Source organism: Calliopsis andreniformis, chromosome 3 (assembly GCF_051401765.1).
Source record: "Calliopsis andreniformis isolate RMS-2024a chromosome 3, iyCalAndr_principal, whole genome shotgun sequence".
Lineage (NCBI taxonomy): Eukaryota > Metazoa > Arthropoda > Insecta > Hymenoptera > Andrenidae > Calliopsis > Calliopsis andreniformis.
In genome coordinates this window covers 13,977,294-14,000,316 of record NC_135064.1, presented here as the reverse complement: position 1 = coordinate 14,000,316, position 23,023 = coordinate 13,977,294, and the positions used below count along the sequence as shown (strand labels likewise).

Sequence of the window (23,023 nt, the reverse complement as noted above, 5' to 3'; positions counted from 1 at the left end):
GCGAACACGCGACACGTGGACGATTTCAATGGGCAATTTGTCGCGAGACGAGGATGCACCGAGCGTTGCACCCGTGCGTACGATTTATCGGAGTTCGTGTAACTACTGGTTCAATGTTTCGAGAATTTTCCCAAGATAATTTGCGATTCGCTGAGACTCAGGTAATTGATATTTTTATTTGACTTGTTACGAGGTAATACACTTGTTCTTCTCGTTTGCGATTATTGGGAAATATTGTACGTTGCAAATATTTCGGTTTCTCGTTGTAGTGTATTTCTATGTTTGAGTCTGTTTAGTATTTCTTATTCTACTTGCGTTACGTGTAAACTTCTAGAGACGAACTTTCTCGAAACTTTTTTGGGAAGTACTCTCGCGTAATCAGGATGACTTAGCTGAAAACGTTTTGAATCTGTTATAAATGAATTTTCAATGATTAAGTGTTTCAATATTTTGAGGTGACTCCTCATTTGTTACAACTGAATAAAGTGTTTAATTATTTGCTCGTTAAAAGATCGTTAAAGATCGTTAAAGAAATTATTTTAACTTTAACAATGGCTACTGAATAGTTATTAAAGTTAAAATTTTGCACTAGTTAATTTTTCCACCTTATTGACAAGTAACATTGCTTGGAAAAGAAAATCCAATTATTCTCCCTTTGGAATGGCGCATGTAGGCTGCTTTGCAGGAATCAGTAGATAAAGACACATCACACACGGACATTTCTATTTACCTGTCTCTGAGGCTATTCATCGTGTGTTTCACTACAATTATATCAATTATTGTTTATTTTCAATGAAATACACATAAAATAGATTTATTACTTTAACTAATTACAAAGTTATACTTTTAAACCTAATGAAATTTGCTATAATTTTTTTATTTTTATCTTTCAATGGATAATAAATTTTATCTGGAAGTAATTATATCGTATAATTTTTAGAAATATTATCAAGTTTCATACGTTTATCGTCTTTGATAAAAAGTCTTCCTTTATATCAATGAAGACGATTATATAGCTCGATCATACTTGGGTGGTCTTTACGGTTTATATCTCGTGTAATGCGAGACACGATACGAGAAAACGAAGAAGTATTATTTTTAATTGTTTGGAACTAAACTAGCAACGTACGTTTTAAGTGTATAGTTTGATACGACGTTATAGAAAATGAACTGAACCAGTTATTCACTTTAAATCATCTAAAACACATATACTCAAATTTGTCACACTAACGCCATTCTGCAGTAACATATAGATCACTTTCGAGAATATTCTATACAATTCAATTACAATTCTTTTGCTTCTTGATTACCACATATAAATTGCACAAAATTAAAAACATTCCGAGAAGACCTAAGAGGCAACAAGTGGGATATATTGTATATCCTACTAGTTACCAAAGGCATAACTTTCTTTTTACTTGTTTCTGTCAATTCTTTGCTTAGTACGTCTAACTTGTAACTGACTTATTCTACTGGCTCCTTAATATCAAGCTCAGTTAAGAATTTCGAAGAAAAGTCTCAGTTTAAAATCATCTTGTCCTAAATGAAATTTCCTATAAAATGTAAAAATATTCCTACACAAAATAAGCTCAATTCCTGTTACTCGAAACTTCCATAAACCCAATCTCCAACCGATATATATATATATATTATTTCTCAAGAAAACACTTCTCGTTACCGGAAGCCTCGCGCATCAACTTCGACCGCTACCACAATGGTCTTTTTTCGCTTTCTCTTTTCCTCTCCCTCTGCACTTCGCATCACAAAGAAAAAAGAATCTTTCTCGATTTTACGATAGAAAGGAAAGAAGATTATTTCAGATTCTGGCCCTTCGCCTGCGCGCTATCGTTCGCCAGCTCTTTGGAGGAACGCGTCGGTTTCGTCTTCTTTCGCCGATGTAAAAACTTGGCCGTTTTTCTTCTGCCGCCGCGGCTCCTATATCGTTCCACATTTGACATTTGATTCTCACGCGGCGATAATCCGCCGCTAAAAATAAGATCACTCGTTTCACGAGTGCGAAGTACGCCTCGGGTTTCTTGGCCTTGCCAATTACGCGGTCACTGGCAGGGATAGATCGAAAAATGACCGTCAACGTTCGAAACATTTCACCGCTTACGGTCAGATAACTGCAACACGGCAGCCTCTTTCCTCCTTTCGCTGTATGCGCTCGCTAATCTTGCCAGACCGAAATTACTAGCGTTGGGAGTCGCCACAGGTCAACCGCGTCATCTCGTCGCATTTGCCACGTTTGTTGGTGATTGTTTATTTATAGGAAACGATAACTGTGGCAAGAATGCTAATAGATTGATAAGCGAAAGTGCTCGTACTTTCTCGGACTAATTGAATTTTACCAAACAATATCGTAAGCGTCGATTCGCGATATGGAAATGTAAACATTGCTGACTTGGCTGTCGCATCGTTAATTGGGCGTTTAGACATGTCAGACAAAGTTAAGTGATGTTTGGTGAAGGAGGGATGAAAGAGTGGTGATGTTTATTGCAGTTATTTATTTAACCCTTATGTCAATAATCGGGTACTGTCGTTTCTATAGTCCTTAAATGGAAACAATTTTGGTTAGTGACATAATTTATACTGCAAGGGTGACTTTTTACTAGGTACATTTTATCATAAATGTGTTAATATTTGATACAGGATTTCTCGGGAATATTTCTTTTTATCATTCTTCATGGAGGAAAGATAATGTAACGTAATAGTAATGATTATGGTAATTTTGTTTTATCCTTACCTGTAGATTATAGGTCCTTCATATTCCGATGCAGTATTATAAAACATAGCTTCTGTAATTCGTTATGTAGTGTCACAATTTTAACAAGGATTTAAATAAACTCAGAAAAGACTGTAGATTTCATAAATCCTGATGGAAATCTATCGTATCAAAACAAAATGATGAAGAAGTAAGACTACTTACACTGTTTCAGTATCTTACTAAACAAGACAATTTTACATAAAACTTTTATCCTAAATTCTATTCTATTCTATTCTAGGTTCAATTAAAAGCTCTCATAAATTCCTTGTATTACAAGTAAATATACTAAATGTTGAATCATATTCGAGATAAATTACATATACAATACCATAATCTTCAAAAGAATGAATCAGTCATAAATATTTTTTAAATTAAATAACAGATTTCAACTATCGCTTTAATTAATCGGCCATTCTCCAAAACATGTATGTATTTTCAAAACAATCTCTCAGTTCATTAAGCCAATACATCCCTATTTACCCTAAAATCCTCAAAACAAAACTCCAACACAACTCACAAAATTCCAAGATATATCTGCAGTCATTAAATAAACAAAACAAGTAAAACTTAAAGCAGAACATCCTAGAATATTTCTAATACATCAATTCGTAGTGGTACAAGTTAGACTTCGCATTAGAGGGGCATGTAACCAACGTCCGCAGGGAGTCAGTTAAACGGGGTTAAGTTCGTATGTGGTATCGTATTGCCTGTCGATCATTCTCTATCGCCTGTTTTGCACGCTTCGAAATTTTTTTCGACTATCGCCGGCCCAAAGCGTTCTGGAAAACGCGGTCGTGCAGCTGGTCGAATCTAGGTCCAGGATGTCACGTGTACCGTTGTTGATTGCACTTTGAAATCGGGGCTACAGGCTCGCAGGGGGGCGATATCTGCGTGCGCTTAGAATCGAAGATGAATGCTAACGTCTATTCGGGGCTGAACGCGTTATGCCAATCACGATCTAGGCTCCTTGATTACGTTCGCTGGCAGTACGATGTTAAGGAAGGCCGGGTCTTCGATACAGTCCGCCATTAATAACCGTCCCGCCATTTTGGTTCTTACGAAATGCCCGATTGCTTACTGTGTCATGCACTTCTACAATTTAGTTATATTTAGGAAAGTTTATTTCTGAACGAGATTTTCCTGTTTCATGTGACAAGTTCTACGCATGAAATGGACTTGTGACGTTGCATTTTGTGTTTTGGGAATTTTGTCTGATTAGACACCAGGGTATACTACTAACGAGCTGTGATGCAGATTTTGTTTGTTTCTTATAATTTATTATTTATTTCTTATATATGTTATCTTATTGAAATAGTGTTTGATAAAATGATAGTGTGATTGTGGAAGTTTTATGACTATTACGTTGGAAATATAGCTAGTGTTAAGTTTTTGAATGATGGTAAAAGATAGGTAGCTATACTAATGAATTATGGTAATGTTTGGTGAAGTCAGATTTCAAAAGTACTTTTATGTAGTCACTTAATAAGTTTTACATGCTTATTTACTACTAATTTTGATTTGTTTTTAATTCCTTCAATCGATAACTGGCTGTCTGATTAGGGACGGAAGTATGCTACTGATTAGTCAAGGCAAGGCTTGTACATTGTCTAACCTACTTAGCGACAAAATAAAAGCAAAACACTTCAAGTTTCATACAAAATATTGTAAATACGTGACTTTGATGTCTGAAATGCTACCCAAGGACAATGAAAAGTGAAGACAAGTGTATTTGTAAGCTACGTTGTTCTAGCAATTTTATAGTCATTTTATTTTTTACAAAGTCACTATTTCTAGTCAGAGACAGTCGTTTCTTAGATCTTGAATTCAAACATAAGTGAAATTGAGAAAAAGAACAGTTTATTTGTTCTCCTTCCACTGACTATTCTTCTCAAATATATTCCTTCATTTAAATTCAATTATCCCATTGAAATCGCCAGTTAATTCTTGTTTCTCGTGGAACCAATCGCCTCGCGTGTTTGCTTCTTCGCGAACAATGCTCTTTCCTGGTTGCTCTTTCTGCGTCTCAGCTCGAACGGCCTTGATCCAGAGGATGTGAAAAATATCGGCCGGGAAATGGGACGCGGCACGATTGTGAGAATACTGTAAACAAGTGCAAGGTTCGCTGAACAGTATCCAGACCTTCAACATTGACGAAGAAGTCGAATTGCCCTGACATCTTTACATTTCCATAATAACATGATTTCAACGATAATTCCTAATTATGGGTTTGTCGATTACGTACAGATCACGTTTCATTTGAAAGCATCAACGATAAATAAATTGCAGTAATTGCTATTTGATTCATATTAATTAGTATTCTATTCGTGGCTATGTATTTTATTCTAAAACTGAGAATTATATTCGATATTTCGAGAGAAATATCTGACAGAGGTAACAGGGCAAGATGCTTCGTAGAGGTCTATTGCAAACTCGTCTCTTGTATGATCTGACATCGATGTAATGATCAAACGGATGATAATTAGCTTATTTCATTATTTCATAAGTAAAGTTTAAATGTCTCTCCATTTTCTGCATAAAAAGATTAAAGTTCTGAGATGTGAGACATGCAACTATATTTTCTAAAGTTACAACTGTAGTCAAGAGTTGCGAGGCTCTGTGCAGCTAGTAGATTATACCCTGACTATGGTCAGACAAATTCTACTCAATCAAATAAGGTTTGCAATAATCCAACATCTTCAAAATTCAATTTAAAACAATGCTACAGTAACATTCTCAATTAAAACATAAATAACAAAATGATAAATTTCGTATCATAAATTGTAAGTAATGCACTCTCATAAAATTCTCACTTCGTTAAAGATTAAAGAGAGAAGCCTCGTCACGTTTCTATAAAAGGTCACGGATGTACTCTTTACAGCATCAAGAACTTGTTTCACGAACCTGTTAAATCATTCCCATGAGGTACTACTCGATTCAATACAATTTTAGTGGCAGGAAATTATATACGCTTACTTTGCTGCAATGATGCAACAAAAAGTTAATAAAACCCTACGAGTGATTGATTGCAACCATTAACCAAACGTGCCTGTATGCTTGAAGGCACGCAATCAAACGGTTCACATAATAAGCCGTCCAGAAATAAAGATTCTGTTGTACCTTGCAGCTGAAAAGGTTGCAACGATCATCGTATTATTTTATGAAAGGTGTTTCGATACGCGTAATTGACATATCAAGAATACATCACGAAATTTACTGCCCTCTCGATTTCGAATATTCATGGGGTGCCAGTGAAAACGGTTTCGTGATTCGAGACTTTTTAGTATTTTTTTTTCTTATATATTTTTTAAGCTTCGAGAATTTCTGATAGTAATTTTTTTTAATTGATCAAATTTGTTAGTTCTTTTTTATTTTGTAGTTATATGTATAAAATATTGCATGAAATACTTATTAGAAAAAGCAGTAACAAAAATTATTTTTTATCCGTATTAAAGAAACCCGATTCTAATTTTTAAACTATTCTCGCATTTTAAATAATTGTCAATATGGAAATTTGGAATCTCAAGCTCACAGATTAAATATTTTTCAGAAACTATTGGAACACCTCGTATATGGAAGATTTCATCAATAATCGATAGATACACTCTCATAGCTGCTGTGCAATTACTGGGATGTAGTTAGGGTTGCAACGGATGCGTGCAACTTTGATATAAATAACTCTGTGGGATCGAAACCACACGTTGCAAAGGATTATCGTTTTTCTTCAAAGAACACCCTCGGTAGTGAAAGCTGAACACTGAACCTTGAAAATCATAAATAAACTTTACCTCTTGTCTTACACACCTTGCCTATCGCGATATCTTGGTTACTTATACACACGATATATATTTTAGTTTGACATTTTACTTGCAATTAGAAACATCAATGAATAGGAAGTAATTTCATATTTTAATCTTATAGTATTTTGTATCTTCTTTCCTTGCTATTCAAGAAGAACAATGTTCACAACTATACGTGTACCCAAGTCTATTGGCATCTACGAATCTAGTAATACTCCTTGTAATCCTCTTTAACTGCTAAATATTAAAAAAAAATTCTAAACTCCTAACACCATTGATTTCGATTAACCCATCATTATTGACTCGGAGTCTGGTACATTCCACGTGATACATTTTTATTATTGCTCTCATTTAAATATCAAAGACATAATGAAAATTGGGAATATATGGCATACCTGCTTTCCAAATTTCAATCAACGCCATATTAATTTAAAAAATATTTCATATCAATAGATTTTAATCAAAACCTTTCGTTCTTAAATTTGGGGGTAGTCGAGGATTAAATTTCTCCTATGAGCCAAAGTAGTTAAAAGAAATGCTATCCAAAGGCATCAATTAACTCCACAGTATCTTACAAAATTCCTCCATATAATGAATTAAGTATTCCCCGAAACCTTCCCACCTATTTCCACTGAAATACCTACACAGTCAACCTCACAAAGAAAGAAGCAATGCAATACATGACTACTAGCACGAAACGTTCGTCGGGCGTGAACGGCGACACGTGTGGTGCTTGCTGACGTGCCACCTCGCCATCAATCGCCTGACATCACATCTGCTACGTCGTCGGCGAAAACGACAGCGTCGCGCGGCTCGAATCAGACCACGCGTCGATTCTTTGCGTCACTATCGAGAAACGATATCGCGGGGTTCGTACGCAAGCGACACGCGTAGATTGGAAGACGACAACGTCTTCCGACGCGCGAAAACGTCGCGTCGCGCGCCCCACGGTTAACAGAGCCAATCGCCTCGACGTTCATCCTGAAGTTTACCCTACATATTCAATTTAAATGGTTAGAGCACGCTGAGACGGTACACCGTGCGCGTTTATTGCTCGCGTTACGATTTTATTGCACCGACTGGCCGATCTCCCTGGGGAGGAGGATGTCCTCGCGTAATGGTGCAATTGAATCAATCAATTATCCTTTTGAGGGATTCCTGCGGCTTCGAAACGAGTTTCTGAGCAAAAAGCTAGCGAGGATCATCGGGATTTGAACTTTTGACACTTTAACGACTGGAGTATTAGTATTAGTACTTATACTACTGTGCATAAGTATTTGGACACTTTCACGTTCTTCAAATATGTAAAATGCAGCAAGTAAAATTCTATAATGTAGTTTTGGATGCATCGAAACACATTTTAGGAAGGTGTATGAAAAATAGTAAATTACAGGTGTTAATTTCTGCAAAAATTCCCCGATCATTAAAGTGTTAACTGTCGTATGTTGCAGCTTTCGGTATTTGTAGGATATTCAACGATCGATGTCGAAACTTTTAAGGGACGATTCTATGTGCTAAAATAAGATGAAAATTAGGAATGTCGAAAATGCATTTGAGGTTTCGTTTCAGGGTTATTAGTTATTGAGAGAACTCTTTAAATTCGCGTGAAATGTATTTGACTTGGGACTTATTCTACTGGTTTCTCTGTGCCTGACGTGGGTTATTCTACTGGTTTTTCTGTCTCTATCTTGGGACTTATTCTACTGACTTCGCCGTGTCTAACCAACCTAGTGAACGTCGGCAGTAAAATACGTCCCACGTTAGACACATTTCACGCGTATTTTAGGGTCTGAAAGGGAGCCTTAAACGTAATTTTTTCATTCTTCATTTTAGTCTTATTTTGACATGTCGAATCATCTTTTAAAATTTCTGACTCTGCCATCAAACACTCTGAATACTAATTCAACTTTTAATAGTTTATGTCGAGGATATCTATTTATGAATAAATTACAAAAATTAATAAAACTGAAAGAAGAGCATCTAAAAGACTTCTAATAAAATCGCAATTATTCTGTCATAGTGAGCTATGATATCAGCGGAGAGTTAAAGGATATTGGCCTAGGTCTGAGGAGTCTAATAATTTGTAGCTCAACTTCGTTCTGAGATACTAAGTTCCTATATAGTTTAATAGGTATGTTTTAAACATGACATTGAGGAAGCAAAATTTTCATTTTGGATTATTTTTCCAGTACAACGCGAATTAAAAATTACACAACATTAAATTAGTAAGAAGATGGATGTTTCTACAAAATAACTTCTGATAATTCCGCGTCTAGAATAACTTAATTACTGAATAACAATTGTGATTTTCTATTAAATATCATAAGGCCTGAACTATAAACATCATGAACCAGAATAAGTGTATAACACGAGCCATTTATAGTTAGACAAGACTCTCAACAGGTTAATAGTGGCTTACACTAATCGAATAGGACGGAACTCAAGCGGGCCGACAGGAATGATTGGCGAAAATAATTCTGCTTAGTGATCTAATTCACCTACTGCCTCGTTCGGTCCTGGTTAGATGATCAGCCACGATTGCGCTCCAGAAGACGTTGGGGCTTGAGTCCAGCTGAGCCTAACGAGCGCACTTGTTCTCCTGTGTCATTTCCCTGATAAAATTACTGGCATGTAGTCTTTTTAAATTGATTTATAAAAAAAATGCAATTATTCATTAATCTTCTGATTGAGTTAAAAAGTAGTTCATTTATCTTCAATTGCAAGTGGTCTAGTTCTAAAAACCCAGTATAATATTTCATCACGCTATTGTTACAATGTAGCTGTATCTAATTCAACCGTTATCACTAGTTTTAATGTACGAGTTAGAATAATGTTGCTCTGACATCAGCCTGAATTGCAATTGCCAATTATAACTGGCGACCAATCGACGCCTCCAAGAACAATGATCTCGCCGCGATCGTTGCAGGAATATGTATCGTATCAATCGTAAATCATTCAATTAACCATTTGCAGCTAGAGGAAGATTCGTGAGGAGAGAGCTCTCCAACTATAATCCTCGCATTTTACTGAGTTTTTGTCAGTTTTAAGGTTTAAAAGCATAACATTGCCATTCAGTAACGCACCTATATTTCTTACCAATTTTTCTACGATTTCTTAGACAAGAAATAGATCATATCAAAATATATGAATATCATTGTCAAAATAACAACAAAAATTGCATTGAGAAAGGTAGAAGGTTTAGCATGATCATTGCGTTAATTTTTCTCAAACTACCACTCATGAAAGCAGTTCAGTTGCACCGATCTGAATTGGTTCAGCCATCTAGGGTTCCCGAAGACAGATTAGGAGTGCACGGCGTGGAGCCTCGCACACGTGGAAGAAGTAGGTCTCGCAGCGTTCGCCGAGGATCATCCTAATCTATGTTACCCGTACTTACCTCATTGTCGTTGACTGATCATGCACCTTGCTCGTGCTCACCCCCTTAACAACAACGTGCGCGCGGTAATAGACGCGGGCTGACCTCTGGCTGCAGCGAGGAGCCATCGTCAGTCGACTCACGATGCCACTCTGCCCGATTGACACACGACGTTACTGTGATTGCCGTTAATAATTGACAGACACGCAAATTCAGCGAGAAGACTTTGCCACGGGACAGTTACCTCATTTCTAAGCCTTGAACAAAGTATTCTTATAGGACAACCCGCCATAAAAAGGACATTGATCGGTTCGATGAATTCTGTGGCATTGGCTGGGGTCTAGATGCTTTTTTATGGGTTATATGTTAGAGTGAATACCCTCTTTAGGCTGATTTATGTTTGACCTGTTTTTTCTTTTAAATTGAGATTAATTAGGAGGGTTTGGGAATGTTGGAAATATTAGTTCTGGTAACAGAATAATCCTTAGCTGATAGGGAAGAATGATAGTATTCTTAGTAACTCGAAATTACAAAATTGAAAAATTGTAATAATGTTATATAAAATTATAATAATACTTATATCATATCAGATAAGGGTTAATGGACGAAGTTGCTTTAAAAAAAATTGAAACTTTTTCTCTCATGGCAGTCACATCTACTTCCACTGCTTGGAAGCTTTTGCAGTGTCCTAGAAGCTAGATATAAGTACACTTCGTTACAAATATTAAAAATATTTACATCTATTTGACTATCTACATATTCTATCGACTTCAAAAGCCTTACTTCTTCTTAAGGTGAATACCCCTCGCCACAACCTCAGCCTTATTACCTAACATCACATTCCAAAGGCAGAAAATATGGAACGTCATCAACTTAATCTGCCAACGCTTTTATCGCTAGCTCGTAAGTTACAAGCGAGCTTACAAGCTAATTAAATTAATACCTATATTTAATGCCAGAAGGATATTAACCAGAGAGAATTCTAAGAAATTCCCAGCAATCAATAACCTTTAATCGCGAAAGGCGCATCATCCTCAGTCACACGACCAGCGGTTATACGCTTCAGACGCCTCATCACCTGTTTACTGACTCTCAGTTTCCCTCGTCCTTCCCCTCGGCTCGTCGACCGCTCGTACACGACCGCAGAATTTCTCAGATAGAGCGACGATACAAATTGCCTAGGGGAGCGGCCGGGTACGCGCGCCACAGGCCGAGTTTAAAAATACAATTATGGATGCAATCTGCGGAGACGGTTGTTTTGCTGATTTACGCCGACGAGGTCCAAGTTCAGACGCCAAGATCGACCTGTGTCGATGAAACGGAGTGAAGCATCGGTGTCGACGACTCCCTTATCGTCGTATACCGGCCAGAAAACATCCACGTTGCATGCCTGTTGCTGACAGCATCCAACAGACGATGACTTCTTTAGGTAGACGTGCCATTGTCCTGGCTGGTCAATAAATTGAAGGTCAACAGATCTGATACCGAATGACGTAAAAAACAATTTCTACGTGTTCTTACCCAGCTCCTTTGGCTACTGACCTTCTGTGTCGATTAGGCGGGCAGAACTGTACGTGTGCCGAATTGAGCTAGTTCTAAATTGGACGTAAGGTAGGTCTAGATTATGTCCGATTTAAGTACATGTCTAGACCGAATCTGTGGCCTCTACTAATTTCAATTTAAAGGACGTCTGTACTAAATGTGTGGCCCATCAGACGAATTTCGGATTAAGTTCAACCTACATGTAGATCAAATGAGTTTTGGACACGCATCAAAGAGGCACCTTGTCGAACAATAAATTTCGAAAATTTGGAACGGATTCAAATGATTACAAACATGTTTATGTGAATAAACGAGGTTTCAGGTAGGTCAGGGTAGACCTGGGTTACGAATCGAATGAGTCTAGAGTAGATTTAGATCGAGTGGAAGGATAACTAGCCAAAAAAATAACTTGTGCTTTAATGCCATTTGGCTAGTAGCAGATCTGGCAGGACTACGTAGGATCAATACATTTGATTACTAGCAAAACATGTATCTTAAAGCGTAGAAAACCCCAAGTGGCTCCAAGTAGCTTCAGCCATCCACAAAACAGACAAAAGGTTTCCAATAACATCAACAGATTAAGTCCATCCTCTTCGTCAGACGACTCGTTACTACTTCTAGTGTTACAATACCTACTTTTAGCATCATTACTACTGCAATCTAGATTCGACGAGGAAGCGGTCAGCACGCGCACGCTTCTCGCAAGCCTCAATGCCACCGATTAGAAGGACAGCATCGAATTCACCAGCCGCAGTAAACATACCGTTTGGAAAACAACGGCCATTACACAATTCCTGTAACTGTTCGTGAACAACACACCCTGAACATTGCTCCCCAGAACATGCGCGTTCTGCGTGCAATTACGACGCCATTATGCAAGTGAACGTTTTCAAACGTCGATGCAACCACACCAGCGGAATATTTCCATTAATCAGACAGTGGTAGTCGGTACGATGATCGTTTCACCTAATCGTCGGTTGAACCCTTCGGTTTCGGTTACCAGCCACAGACGGTGAGCGGTATCGCGAACAAAGTATTCCGAATATTACGCTGTCGGTCGCTCGTCCATTGTTATTGTTCTATATTTAACTGAAACTTTACCCCATGTATCCTGGACAATATTATTATACACGAGTATACATGCGCTTACGTATATACTGTCTGCGGGAAAACACGAGAGATATTCAATAAGGTGCATGACACATCGCCGGGAGAGAGTACGGGCCGCGCTATCTTGGACGTTCACATCGGTTCAGAGGTCAATCAATTGGAAAGAGAGGGAAAAAAAAAGGCTAGGAACGGGGCAGAGAAAGAGAGCGCGCGCTGCGTTAAACGCCACCGTTAATGGTCCCTGCGTTATAATTGAAACGGCAATCTTTATTGTAGCAATTATTCTCGGCCGGGTAATAGGTTTTTTACGAGGCGGCCGTTTATTAATAGAAACCTGCCGTTCCTTCACATCGCTCGCGTTTCGCGCCAGCCTGTGGTCAACAATCCTTTCCTATCGTGGGGAATCGTGTCAGGTCACACGAAGACGGAGAGAGAATATTCCGGGAAACTGGGAATGCAATCGTTATCCCGTGGATCTATAGCTTCTGGTGTATTCCGTGAAAGCCTTCTGCGGAGATACGCGGATCGTTAGACTCGGAGTCTATTAAAGGACACGAAGTCGAACGCTCATTCCGCAGATAATGCCTTATTTACATTCTTCGCGTCGGGTGGCTGCGTTGTGTTGGTGCGCATCGAATCGCTCTTCTGAGTAGGGCAGTTTGAACGATAGAATTTTTTTAGAATTTTAAAAAGTATTTATCGTTGCCACGTACACATGCATTAAACGCGAAACAGTAATATTAATGAAGGAAAATTGATGTCTTCTCATTGCGGGTAATTTAATATGCACGAAACCAATAGTCTTATATGAAGTGATGCCTTTTTTTATGCTTCACTTTCTGCTATCTTTTGAGTAATTTATTTATTTTTTGCATTGTATGGGAAATGAGAGATGTTATACGTCTGTGATAACATGAATTTTTTTTTAATTAAAAGTTGTTTAAGAGCGCAAACTGAAGTTACCTTTATTGTTACAATGAAATAGCGATAATTATACTTTTTAGTACTTGAATGCAATTATAAGAAATGTTACATTTTAAGTGGTGGAAAACATTTTTTCTGTTATATATGTGGATTTCAGAAATATTAAAACTACAAATCAATTAAGACTAGCTTTTCTGAAGACTGTTACATGTTGATGGAAAACCTCTCATGGAAAAGCAGCAAAAATAAACAACTGCATGTGCTTTGCCCGTTATCAGAGACACGCGATATAGTAGGAAACTGTGAGATTTATTCAGGGTAGGCGTGATGCTTGAAGCAGGAAAATCTAAGTAGTACCTAGTAACTAGTAGTAACTAGTAAATAGTAATTCGGTTCCTTAATGTTTAATATGTATAATATATTATTACTTAACATACATGCAACATTATTTAAGTATAGCAATTTTAATCTAGTTCTTAACAATTTTTACCTAAAGCTAATTATTGTTAAATAACAATACAATTCTACCTTTTCAAGACCATAAATTATTACTCCGCTGGACTGATATACCATAATTTAGCAACAATGATAGCATTAATAACTTTCGTGTTATTAATTTGCTTGACAGTTGTAAATATGCGACAAGACTTCTTGGTTCGTCTCGAGACTGTTTAAAATAAAACTTAAATTGGATAGGAGACGGGTTCCATAGCGTCGATAAGGAGTGGACGAGCGAGTAAATAGCCTTGCGCACGCCGCGCATAATCGATTTTTTACCGGAACAGTCTCGACGATCGACGAAACAAACGATTAGTTGTTTACTAATTTCAATCGGGGATTATCGACACCTCAATGAGTCACGCGTAATACGTGTTAGTCATAGAGGAGTTTTGCTGATCGATTCCTCAACGAAGTCGTCCTACGTTCAGCATCCCAGAAAATAAGAAAAATTCTTAAAGATCTATGAAATCCTTCTGAGATCATTAATCGAATCTCTCGACTTCCATTTAGTCTCTGAAAGCTCGTACTGTTTCAAAAACTTTTGGTTCTAAATTTGTTTGCCAAAGAGTTTTCACCTAAATTGCAAATTACATCAATGAATTAGTTATAAACATATTACATTGAATTTTCATAATAAAAAATGTCACAAAGTTAATATACTTATTTCTATATTTCCTTAACAAAGATCTTACTAATTGAAATTAAGCGAAATTCGCGGGAATCTTCTGCGCATGCCCTGTAGATCTAACCTCTCTGAAGGTACAAAGATGTATAATTACGAAATTTGGAGTTGATTGAATTTTATATAGATACGATAAACGTAGGGACAGTAAAATCGTGTAGAATTGTGAAAACATTGTGAACATTAAGATAATGGTTTATCTTGGCTGAATTACTGTTTTCGTCGCCTCCGTTTGAATAGAATCTCGTTTCCGAGAGCCTTCTATGTCGTTTATGTAATCTCTCACAAGCTCTTGAGGTAGAATTTTCTTAATCAATTGTATAGTAGACCAGTAAACAAATCCAGCCCAATTAAAGCATTTTTCGACGCTGCATCACACGATTATTTTTACCAAGTAGGCATGTGTCCCCTTTTTCACAATTTTGCCCAAATTTACGGGCTCGTAAATTCCCTTTACGTTTGCATATAAAACCGTCGTCTTCGGCGCGTCACGTCTTCTCACTTCCGGTTCTTCCGCCACGATAATCACAGGAAAGCCCTCAGACTCGTTTGTGGTGGAGGTCGTTTAACTGAATGTGATATTTTATACTCGTCTCGGTCTGGTTGCAAATAATCACAAAAAGAGCACAGAGGTCCTGGTCCATGACTTAGCAATTCAGTCGACCATCCCACTCACTAACAAATTCCAAAACTGTCTCAATCACCACCTCGACCAGAATGAATTTAAAGAGATCACCGTTCTCGACAAATGATCCTTCGCTCGTATGCATCGATAAAGAATCCGTGTTCTCACACGTCCAGTACACGGGCCATGCACCTCACGACCCCTAGTCGACTCGAAATCAATTCAGCCAGTGGCGCTAATCGACCCGTGTCACCGACCGAGCCCTAAGTCTCCCGTCTCGGCTGGTTCAGTCAACAGCTAATTCTCTAGATATCTTTTTTTGCGGGACGTCTTTTGGCCACGGACCTATTCATAGTTCGGTGACCCCGTATCATCGGTCAGCCTCGTGCTACAGATTCCAGCTCCCAAAACAAAACAACATACTTCCTTATCCCTCTCCGAAGACCACCCCTTTTTGCTCCCCGTGGACGATCAATCGATGAATTATCGTTATCTTATCTGATTGGTGAGGGAGGGGGCAAGGAGGGGGGACAAGTTTGTGGTGGCTCCTCAGGGAGCGGCGCTTCTAGGCGTGTTTAATCTATTTATTAGGTGAAACTAGAGGGCACGTTTTTTCGGGTTGTCGCGGCCTCAGGCGGGTGGGGAGCAATGATAACTGATAAGGGCGCGAGTTACAATGCCGATAACCCCCGCAAGAACTCGCATGAGGTCAACGGGGAGCGGCACGCTTTCCTCCTACAACGGCCGACTTCGTGGCGTCTATATTTAGATTATCAATGGCCAGATGGAGTGTACCAGGAAACACGGGCGCGCTTAGGCGAATTGGTTCAGGGATTCCTGGAAATTGGGTTGGATGACGAATCCTGTTCAGATCCCGAGAGTCTTTTGCGATCCTCTGGTATCTCAGCGGTCTGCCTTGCTCGCAGGGTGAAAAGCGAACGAAGTGTACGATTTTCTGTCGAAGAAATCCACGATTCCCAGGAGACTCGTGGAACATGGCGAACTGCGAAAAGTCACGTGATCGCAGAAGAACAAAGATGGAGTTTATGATAGAACTAGAGGGGGCTAAATAAGCCCGCCCCATGCTCGTGAATGAAGGAATCTGGTGAATGAATCAAAAATCTAGAGCTGATATAGAAATTAGGTGAATGAAGGCATTTTGGAGGTCAGATGAGATTGAATTGCCGTAAAAGTGCGAAATGTAAACAGAATTTCGCAAGAGGTCGGAGGAGAGTATTGAAATCTACGAATCGGATCGGCAGCTACATTGCTGGGTTAGATCACGTGCACGTTTCATAAGAACGTGCATATTATGGATGCATGTTAACACATTGTTAAACATCTTGGTAAAGAGGACGAGTTATGACGATGTGTTTTAAACGATGTTTAGAGTCTTGTAGGAAAGTTGTAATGATAAATTTGCATGTTCAATTGGGTACTTATCTATGTACAACTTATTTATTTAAACAGTACTTTTTCTAAAATGCTTGAACTTCTTTTCTATGGACCTCAAATCTTCTTTGGAGTACACTAACATATTTACTTGTCTTTTTCTTACGACAAATGGGCATTAAAATCTCCACTATGGTTTTATCTCTCTAGCGATTCTAAGATTTAATTGCAAAGCAGTCAGATCTTTCGCTAAACTACAATCCCTTGTCTTCAGTTTTCGATTTTTTTTTAGTAATTACATTATTTATATAGTAAAATTCTAAAGATTGCTGTCAACAGTTAGTTCCCGTTCTGCCAACCAGCGATTTCAAACCATATTTGCTAATATGTTCATTTCTTTATCTTCTGAAATACTTCGGTATACAAAACAACTTCTAACTTATCTCTTGCATGCAGAAAAATAGCACAGTTTAGAACCGACCCTAGACTCAGTTGAATAGAATCAAATTAAGTTGACAATATGCAACCTTTCATAAATATCTAGCCTTAAGGCAAAACAACATAAATCATATAATTCTATTTGCAAGATATCAAAGTTCAAAGTTTTCAATCATAATTCTGTATTCTGGACTTGCATCTTGTAAATAAATCCACAATTGTTTCTCTGAGTTTAGGCACTCAACTCTCAATGAATGCTCTATTTCACTCCAAAATAGGATTCTAGTGGCTATTGCATAATTGTAAATGTTGCTAGGAAAATGTTGAACATAGGTATGCGTCCCTAGTATCAATTTTTCTAGCATTAGTGACATAGGTACACAGAACGATAACAACTCATTTAAGAAATCTCTTCTGAAAATAAAATTACGAACATTTTACTCGTCTCATCAACTGTCCAAATACTTATGAAAAAGAGCGTACACTACCATACATAAATATATATACACGTTTACATAATTAGAAATCTACGAAATACCTACACTTTCTTATTTATCCAAACTGATATCAAATGTTATTCTCATCGGTATTTATAAACCTTATATAATCATCTGAGACGAGATTTGTAGCCAAACCTATATCATAGAATTCTGTTCATGTAACATATTTCAATATCGTGAAAGTATCGAAATACAAATGCACGGTAGCGTACATCCCATACGATGAAACGTCCCCTAATGGCGCCTGTGCAGTCGACGATACGCTCGGAGCCGCCGCGGGTAGAGGCGATTGAATTTCCATCGCGGAAAGTGCGTCGAACCGCGGAGGAAATCGGCAGAGAAACGGCAAGTGAGTCACCGTTGCGAAGTTGTATCGCGAAACGGAGCGACGCGACGCACCGATCGCTGGATCGCGACGCGTAACGGTCCGATAAAATAGCCGTTCGCGTCTGTGCTCTTACATAAAAGTAATAACAACCGTTCGTAGGACGCGTGCCGGGGTCTCTCTCCTCGGCTCGACGTCCCCAGGTCCCTGTGTATCTGGTGCATGCCGTTCGATGCTCGGTTTTATTCCACCCAGGAGGAGGACCGCGAAATTACGAAACACGACCGTTAAAACCGTTTGACCCGGCGACACCACGCTGATACCGTGCCATCTTGATTAGGACGAGTAATGACCTTCGCGTTTCGTTCGCGTTCCTGGCGCCATCGACGGGAACGGGTCAACAGGGAGGGGACGCTTCTTGCGTAGCGTGTTCCGGGATAATCGTGAAGATGATCGACCATTTGAATCGCTTTGTCGCTCCTGCGACAGTAGGTTATGATTGACGATTTACCCCCTTGCAGCTGAAAGTTGAGCGCTTAACATGCAGGGGACACAGTGAGGCGCCATGCATGGGGACTGTAGAAAAAATATCATTACTTCAGTATTCCATAGTAAATTTTAATACTTCTTTTTTGTAGTATTTATTAATAGTCACAGTTTATATTAGGTAGGAATAATGACAAAATTAAAGATATGGGAAAATATTGTAATTGCATTTGTTGGCTTTGGAGCATGGTTGACTGTAGGCGTTCTTCGTGCGGGACTTTGCTGGGCGAGTTGATGATCGAAGTGCATGCAATTTGGTTTTTACATGAATTGTTTTATAAGATTTCCATTTGACATGGTTTAAAAGAAAAATTCAAATTGAATGATTTATTTCGATTTAGTATGATTCTATTTAATATTCAACATAAATACAATTATCCCATTTTCCTTGGTGTGGCGGTCTATTTAAGCCATTATAAAATCTGTACCTTCTGTATACCTGACCATGTTATTAATATACTTTAAAACACTTTGAAGTGTGGAACGTAAATAGTATTTCAACCTTCTTAAGAAATTTGTAATCTCTTATAAAAAAATCCAGAATTGTCTCGGATAAGGCTTAGAAATAAAAATTCACTTTTTTGACAAATAAATATTGCAAATAACATCATTATAGAATGCGATTCCATAATATTTTCATGATTGTAGAAATTATCACCCCCATCATTTATCAAAAACAGCAAGCAATAAATCTAAAACTACATAAATTGTATCTGTCAATTAATTGCCACTTTACGTTAAGTAATCGAAACCAAAATTACTCCCCAAACACCAAGTCAATAATTTCCTTAATTTATTGAAAGCCTCCTACTAGAAGCGACTCTGGCAAGGACAAACATCATCGATCGACGTGTTTACCGGATACTGGCCATTGGATATTAAAGGAAGCTCTGTATGTATAATAATGCCTCCATAAAATACCATCTCGTGTAAGAGAGGGTTCATAATCAATGAGACGTCCAGGAGGGAAAACAGTGAACGTCGAGTCATGGAGAGATTCAGTCCACCTGCAGCGTCGTTGAAGAAAAGGATTAGTCCGCCAATAGCATGGAACCTTGGATTGACTAGTAACAAAGAGCCTAGATTCATCAAGGTGATTCTTCTGGGCCATCAAGGTGTCGGCAAGACTGGTAAAAATAAAAATTCAGTCTTTGGGAGGGGATGAAACTTTCATAAATAAAAGTATTCAAAAAGTGATTTATGATTGTCCAATCGATTTAGCTTTTCATAGATTTTTTATTCTTTCGTTTCATGTAAGATTCTGCAATATAATTTTTGTGAAATCTTATAAAAAATAGCTAGGCGAAAAAGTAGATGATATATGAATGCAAAGGAGTGATTTACTTTAGTAACGTTTAACGATTGTTTTTTTCTAGCTCTGGCAGTTCGATTTGCGACAAAACGATATATCGGTGAATACGATGGTACTACTGAGAGGCTGTATAAAGTGGACAACTTCTTAGATGCTTCGTGGGAGATCACTGATCCACCAGGGTACTTACCTCCGCCGACTGAATTCAAACTTCGATTGGCAGACGCTATAGTCCTCGTTTATTCGGTGTCTGATCGTGTCAGCTTCGACGAAACGTCTCGTCTTCGGTGAGAATATCGATGAAATGTCATTTGAATGAATCTAGTGCAGAATAAATCAACTCTACGATTTTCCTTCTTTTAAATAGAATATTTATTGCACTTGCTCTATTATTCAGAATTTAAAAAAGTAATTCAATTAAGAGTATATTTTCACATTATTTTTAAAAATCTGCAGTTCTTAAAACCTTATAATCGAAAATAAAACAAAATTTTAATCATGTTTATTAAATGAACCAAATTTTCCTTATGATTCTCTATCATGCAACACTTTATTGACCGATAATTCTGAGTTATCCTGTACTAGAAATACATATAATAAATATAAGAATTGAGAAGAAAAATGGGATTATAATTGAATAAAAAGAAAATTAAAAAGTATGATGAAGTTCTAAAATAAAGGTAAAATTGCATATTTTGGTAGGGTAAAAGAAATCTAAGTGACAAATCGGAACGACAAAAATTTTAAATGAAAAGCTTTATATGTTGAATTGTTCTCTTACCTAGATTTCTGGTTTCGCACGCAAGGAAAACTAGGAAAATACCACCTGTGGTGATCCTGATAGGAAACAAATCTGACCTGTCATATACTCCTGGTGAAAGGGTAGTTTCCACCTCAGAAGGCCGCCAAAGGGCACAAGAAATCGAGGCGCACGCTTTTCACGAGATTTCTGTGAGGGAGTCTGTCGAACAGGTAATTACTCTACTTTTCTATATACCTATATCTACCTTCATTGATGTTTAACAGTAATTACAACATTTCAAAATTAAAATTAGAAATAAACTACTCTTTTCTTCTTACGATAAATTAAAAAATGTGAGCTTACAACGAGAAAGTAGTCTTATTCGAAGAGAATAAATTTTGCTTATAAGTTCTCAAAACTGCGATAGTTTTTCTCTTTAGTCTATAAATCTATATTCTAGGTCTATATGGTGCACGGAAGTAGAGAATATTTTTGCAAAGTGACACTCAGAAACCCTCTTTTAATCGTGATCGGCTGGTTATTTTTCTAAAATGATTGTTTACTCCACCGGGAAACCGAAGTCATGGCGTTTACGCGTGATCGTTGGCTCGTAAACAAAATCTGTATCGCGCGTCTCGTCGACAAGCGATAGACTCCAGCATCTCGAACAATAATCGCGTACCGTATCCGCTTATCTGCATCATAATGTGACCGTAATTAAAAATTTGTTTCACAATTAATTACATGTCCCTCTCCTCCTCCGACCCATAATCAAATTTCATGATTGCACTTAAATAGGGTCGTTTGATCTGGAAATCGTCCTCCATTTTCCATTCGTCCTTGATCTTCATAAAATAGATATACTTTCTCTATTATTTACGAATGTAAAGATAACAAATCGCAAAAACGTTCTATTTTTACTATTGTATTATGTGAATTACAAATGATACAGAAATAGTGGAAGGTTCAAATAACAATCATTCACTTCTACTTATTTTAGAGTTTTAAATGTTGGAGTAAATTTTGATATCCAGAATTTTCTATAGTGCCTTTCAGCGTTTTTTAGCATTTTCGTATTTATCAAAAGAACATTGCAGAGTGTTTATTATAAATCCAGTTTACAATTCTTGCAAGAAACGTGTAATTTGAAAATACCTGGTTCGCGTAAAAAATTCAATTTCATTTTCATTTTAAGAAAATATGAAAAATTTCATTTTAATAAAATTAAGATAAATATCCAAATTTCTATTTATTCTATTTCTGTAAAAAAAAAATTAGCGGCCTCTACTCTTCTATTCAAATTTCTATTCTACTATATCATCTATTACAATGAAAAAATAAAAATTTAAACTTACTAATCAATCCTAACTGCTCTCCACCTTTACTCATTCTTTGAGTTTCTTGCAAAGATATTTCTCTCAATATTTACCGATAGAAAGATTCGAAAGAAGAAAGATGACGGAGAAGTAAGACGTTCGGGGGGGAAAGGATCAACCATCAAACACGTGTCGCGAATAAAACCCGGGGTACGAAAAGAAAAAACGGCACGAGAGATAATAACGATTTAAACATGGCCTGTGAGAAAAATACTCGCCTCTCTCTTTGGTCACAGTGGTTGGAATAGATAATCCCCGCTGCGGGGTTACGTAATGATAGCAGCAAACTGGTCCGATTATTTTTATTCGACAGGTCATGGCCGTTTTCACCGACATCTTCAAACTGTTGACGGAATTGCCGGGCAATTCTGAACCGCAGACGAATTGCTTCAGGGTGAGGGCCTCCACCGACGGCACTTTGAATGCTCTTCGACGACCTTCGCCTATCCCCCTCAAAAGAAGGTTCAGTATCTCCGTGAGAGGGACGATGCATTGATCTTCGAATGCATCTTGAATTGCTTTCAGTTACCAAAAGTGGGTCAGAAAGAGAATTCTTGAGAATTTTTTAATTTAAAGAGATTCTAGGGCAACTTCCCCTTTTTAGAAGGAAATGAATTAAAGAATACCCACTTTTGGAAAGAAATTGAAGTACACGATAAAATTTGGAAAATGATCGTTAACTTACTGACGCTTCAGACAAAAGTCTGGAATACAAAATATGTGAAAAATATTGTATATCTAAGTGTAAAATTATTTTTTCGTAGTTCATGTTAAAGAGGACATGATGGGGTTATTTAATCTGATATTTTTTAATATTATAATTCTGTTGTATTGTGGAAATAGTTTATAATGTATTTTGTAGTCAATTCTTATTTGTTACTTCTACTTGTAATGAGAAAATAGCTGTACAGATACAGTCGCGCTAGTATTATTTTAATGCCAAAATATTTTTAATTGAGGTAGAAACTCTGTAATATTATTAAACAATTCAACATACATGTTCTTCTTCATCTAATCAGTAAGTGTTTATTGTGTCTACCCTTTCTATAAGATACAATCGCTTTACTT

General features: G+C 37.5%; 1 protein-coding gene across 1 annotated transcript; it reads left to right on the top strand.

Annotated features, from left to right (window-relative positions):
- Positions 1-98: 98 nt before the first annotated feature.
- LOC143176983 (ras-related and estrogen-regulated growth inhibitor) lies at positions 99-22,896 on the top strand. Its single transcript, XM_076374682.1, has 6 exons — positions 99-161; positions 19,329-19,417; positions 19,489-19,655; positions 19,902-20,124; positions 20,623-20,809; positions 22,269-22,896. Exons 1-6 carry the CDS (start codon positions 114-116, stop codon positions 22,449-22,451), a joined length of 897 nt encoding a protein of 298 aa, XP_076230797.1. The 5' UTR covers positions 99-113; the 3' UTR covers positions 22,452-22,896.
- The last annotated feature ends 127 nt before the right edge of the window (positions 22,897-23,023 follow it).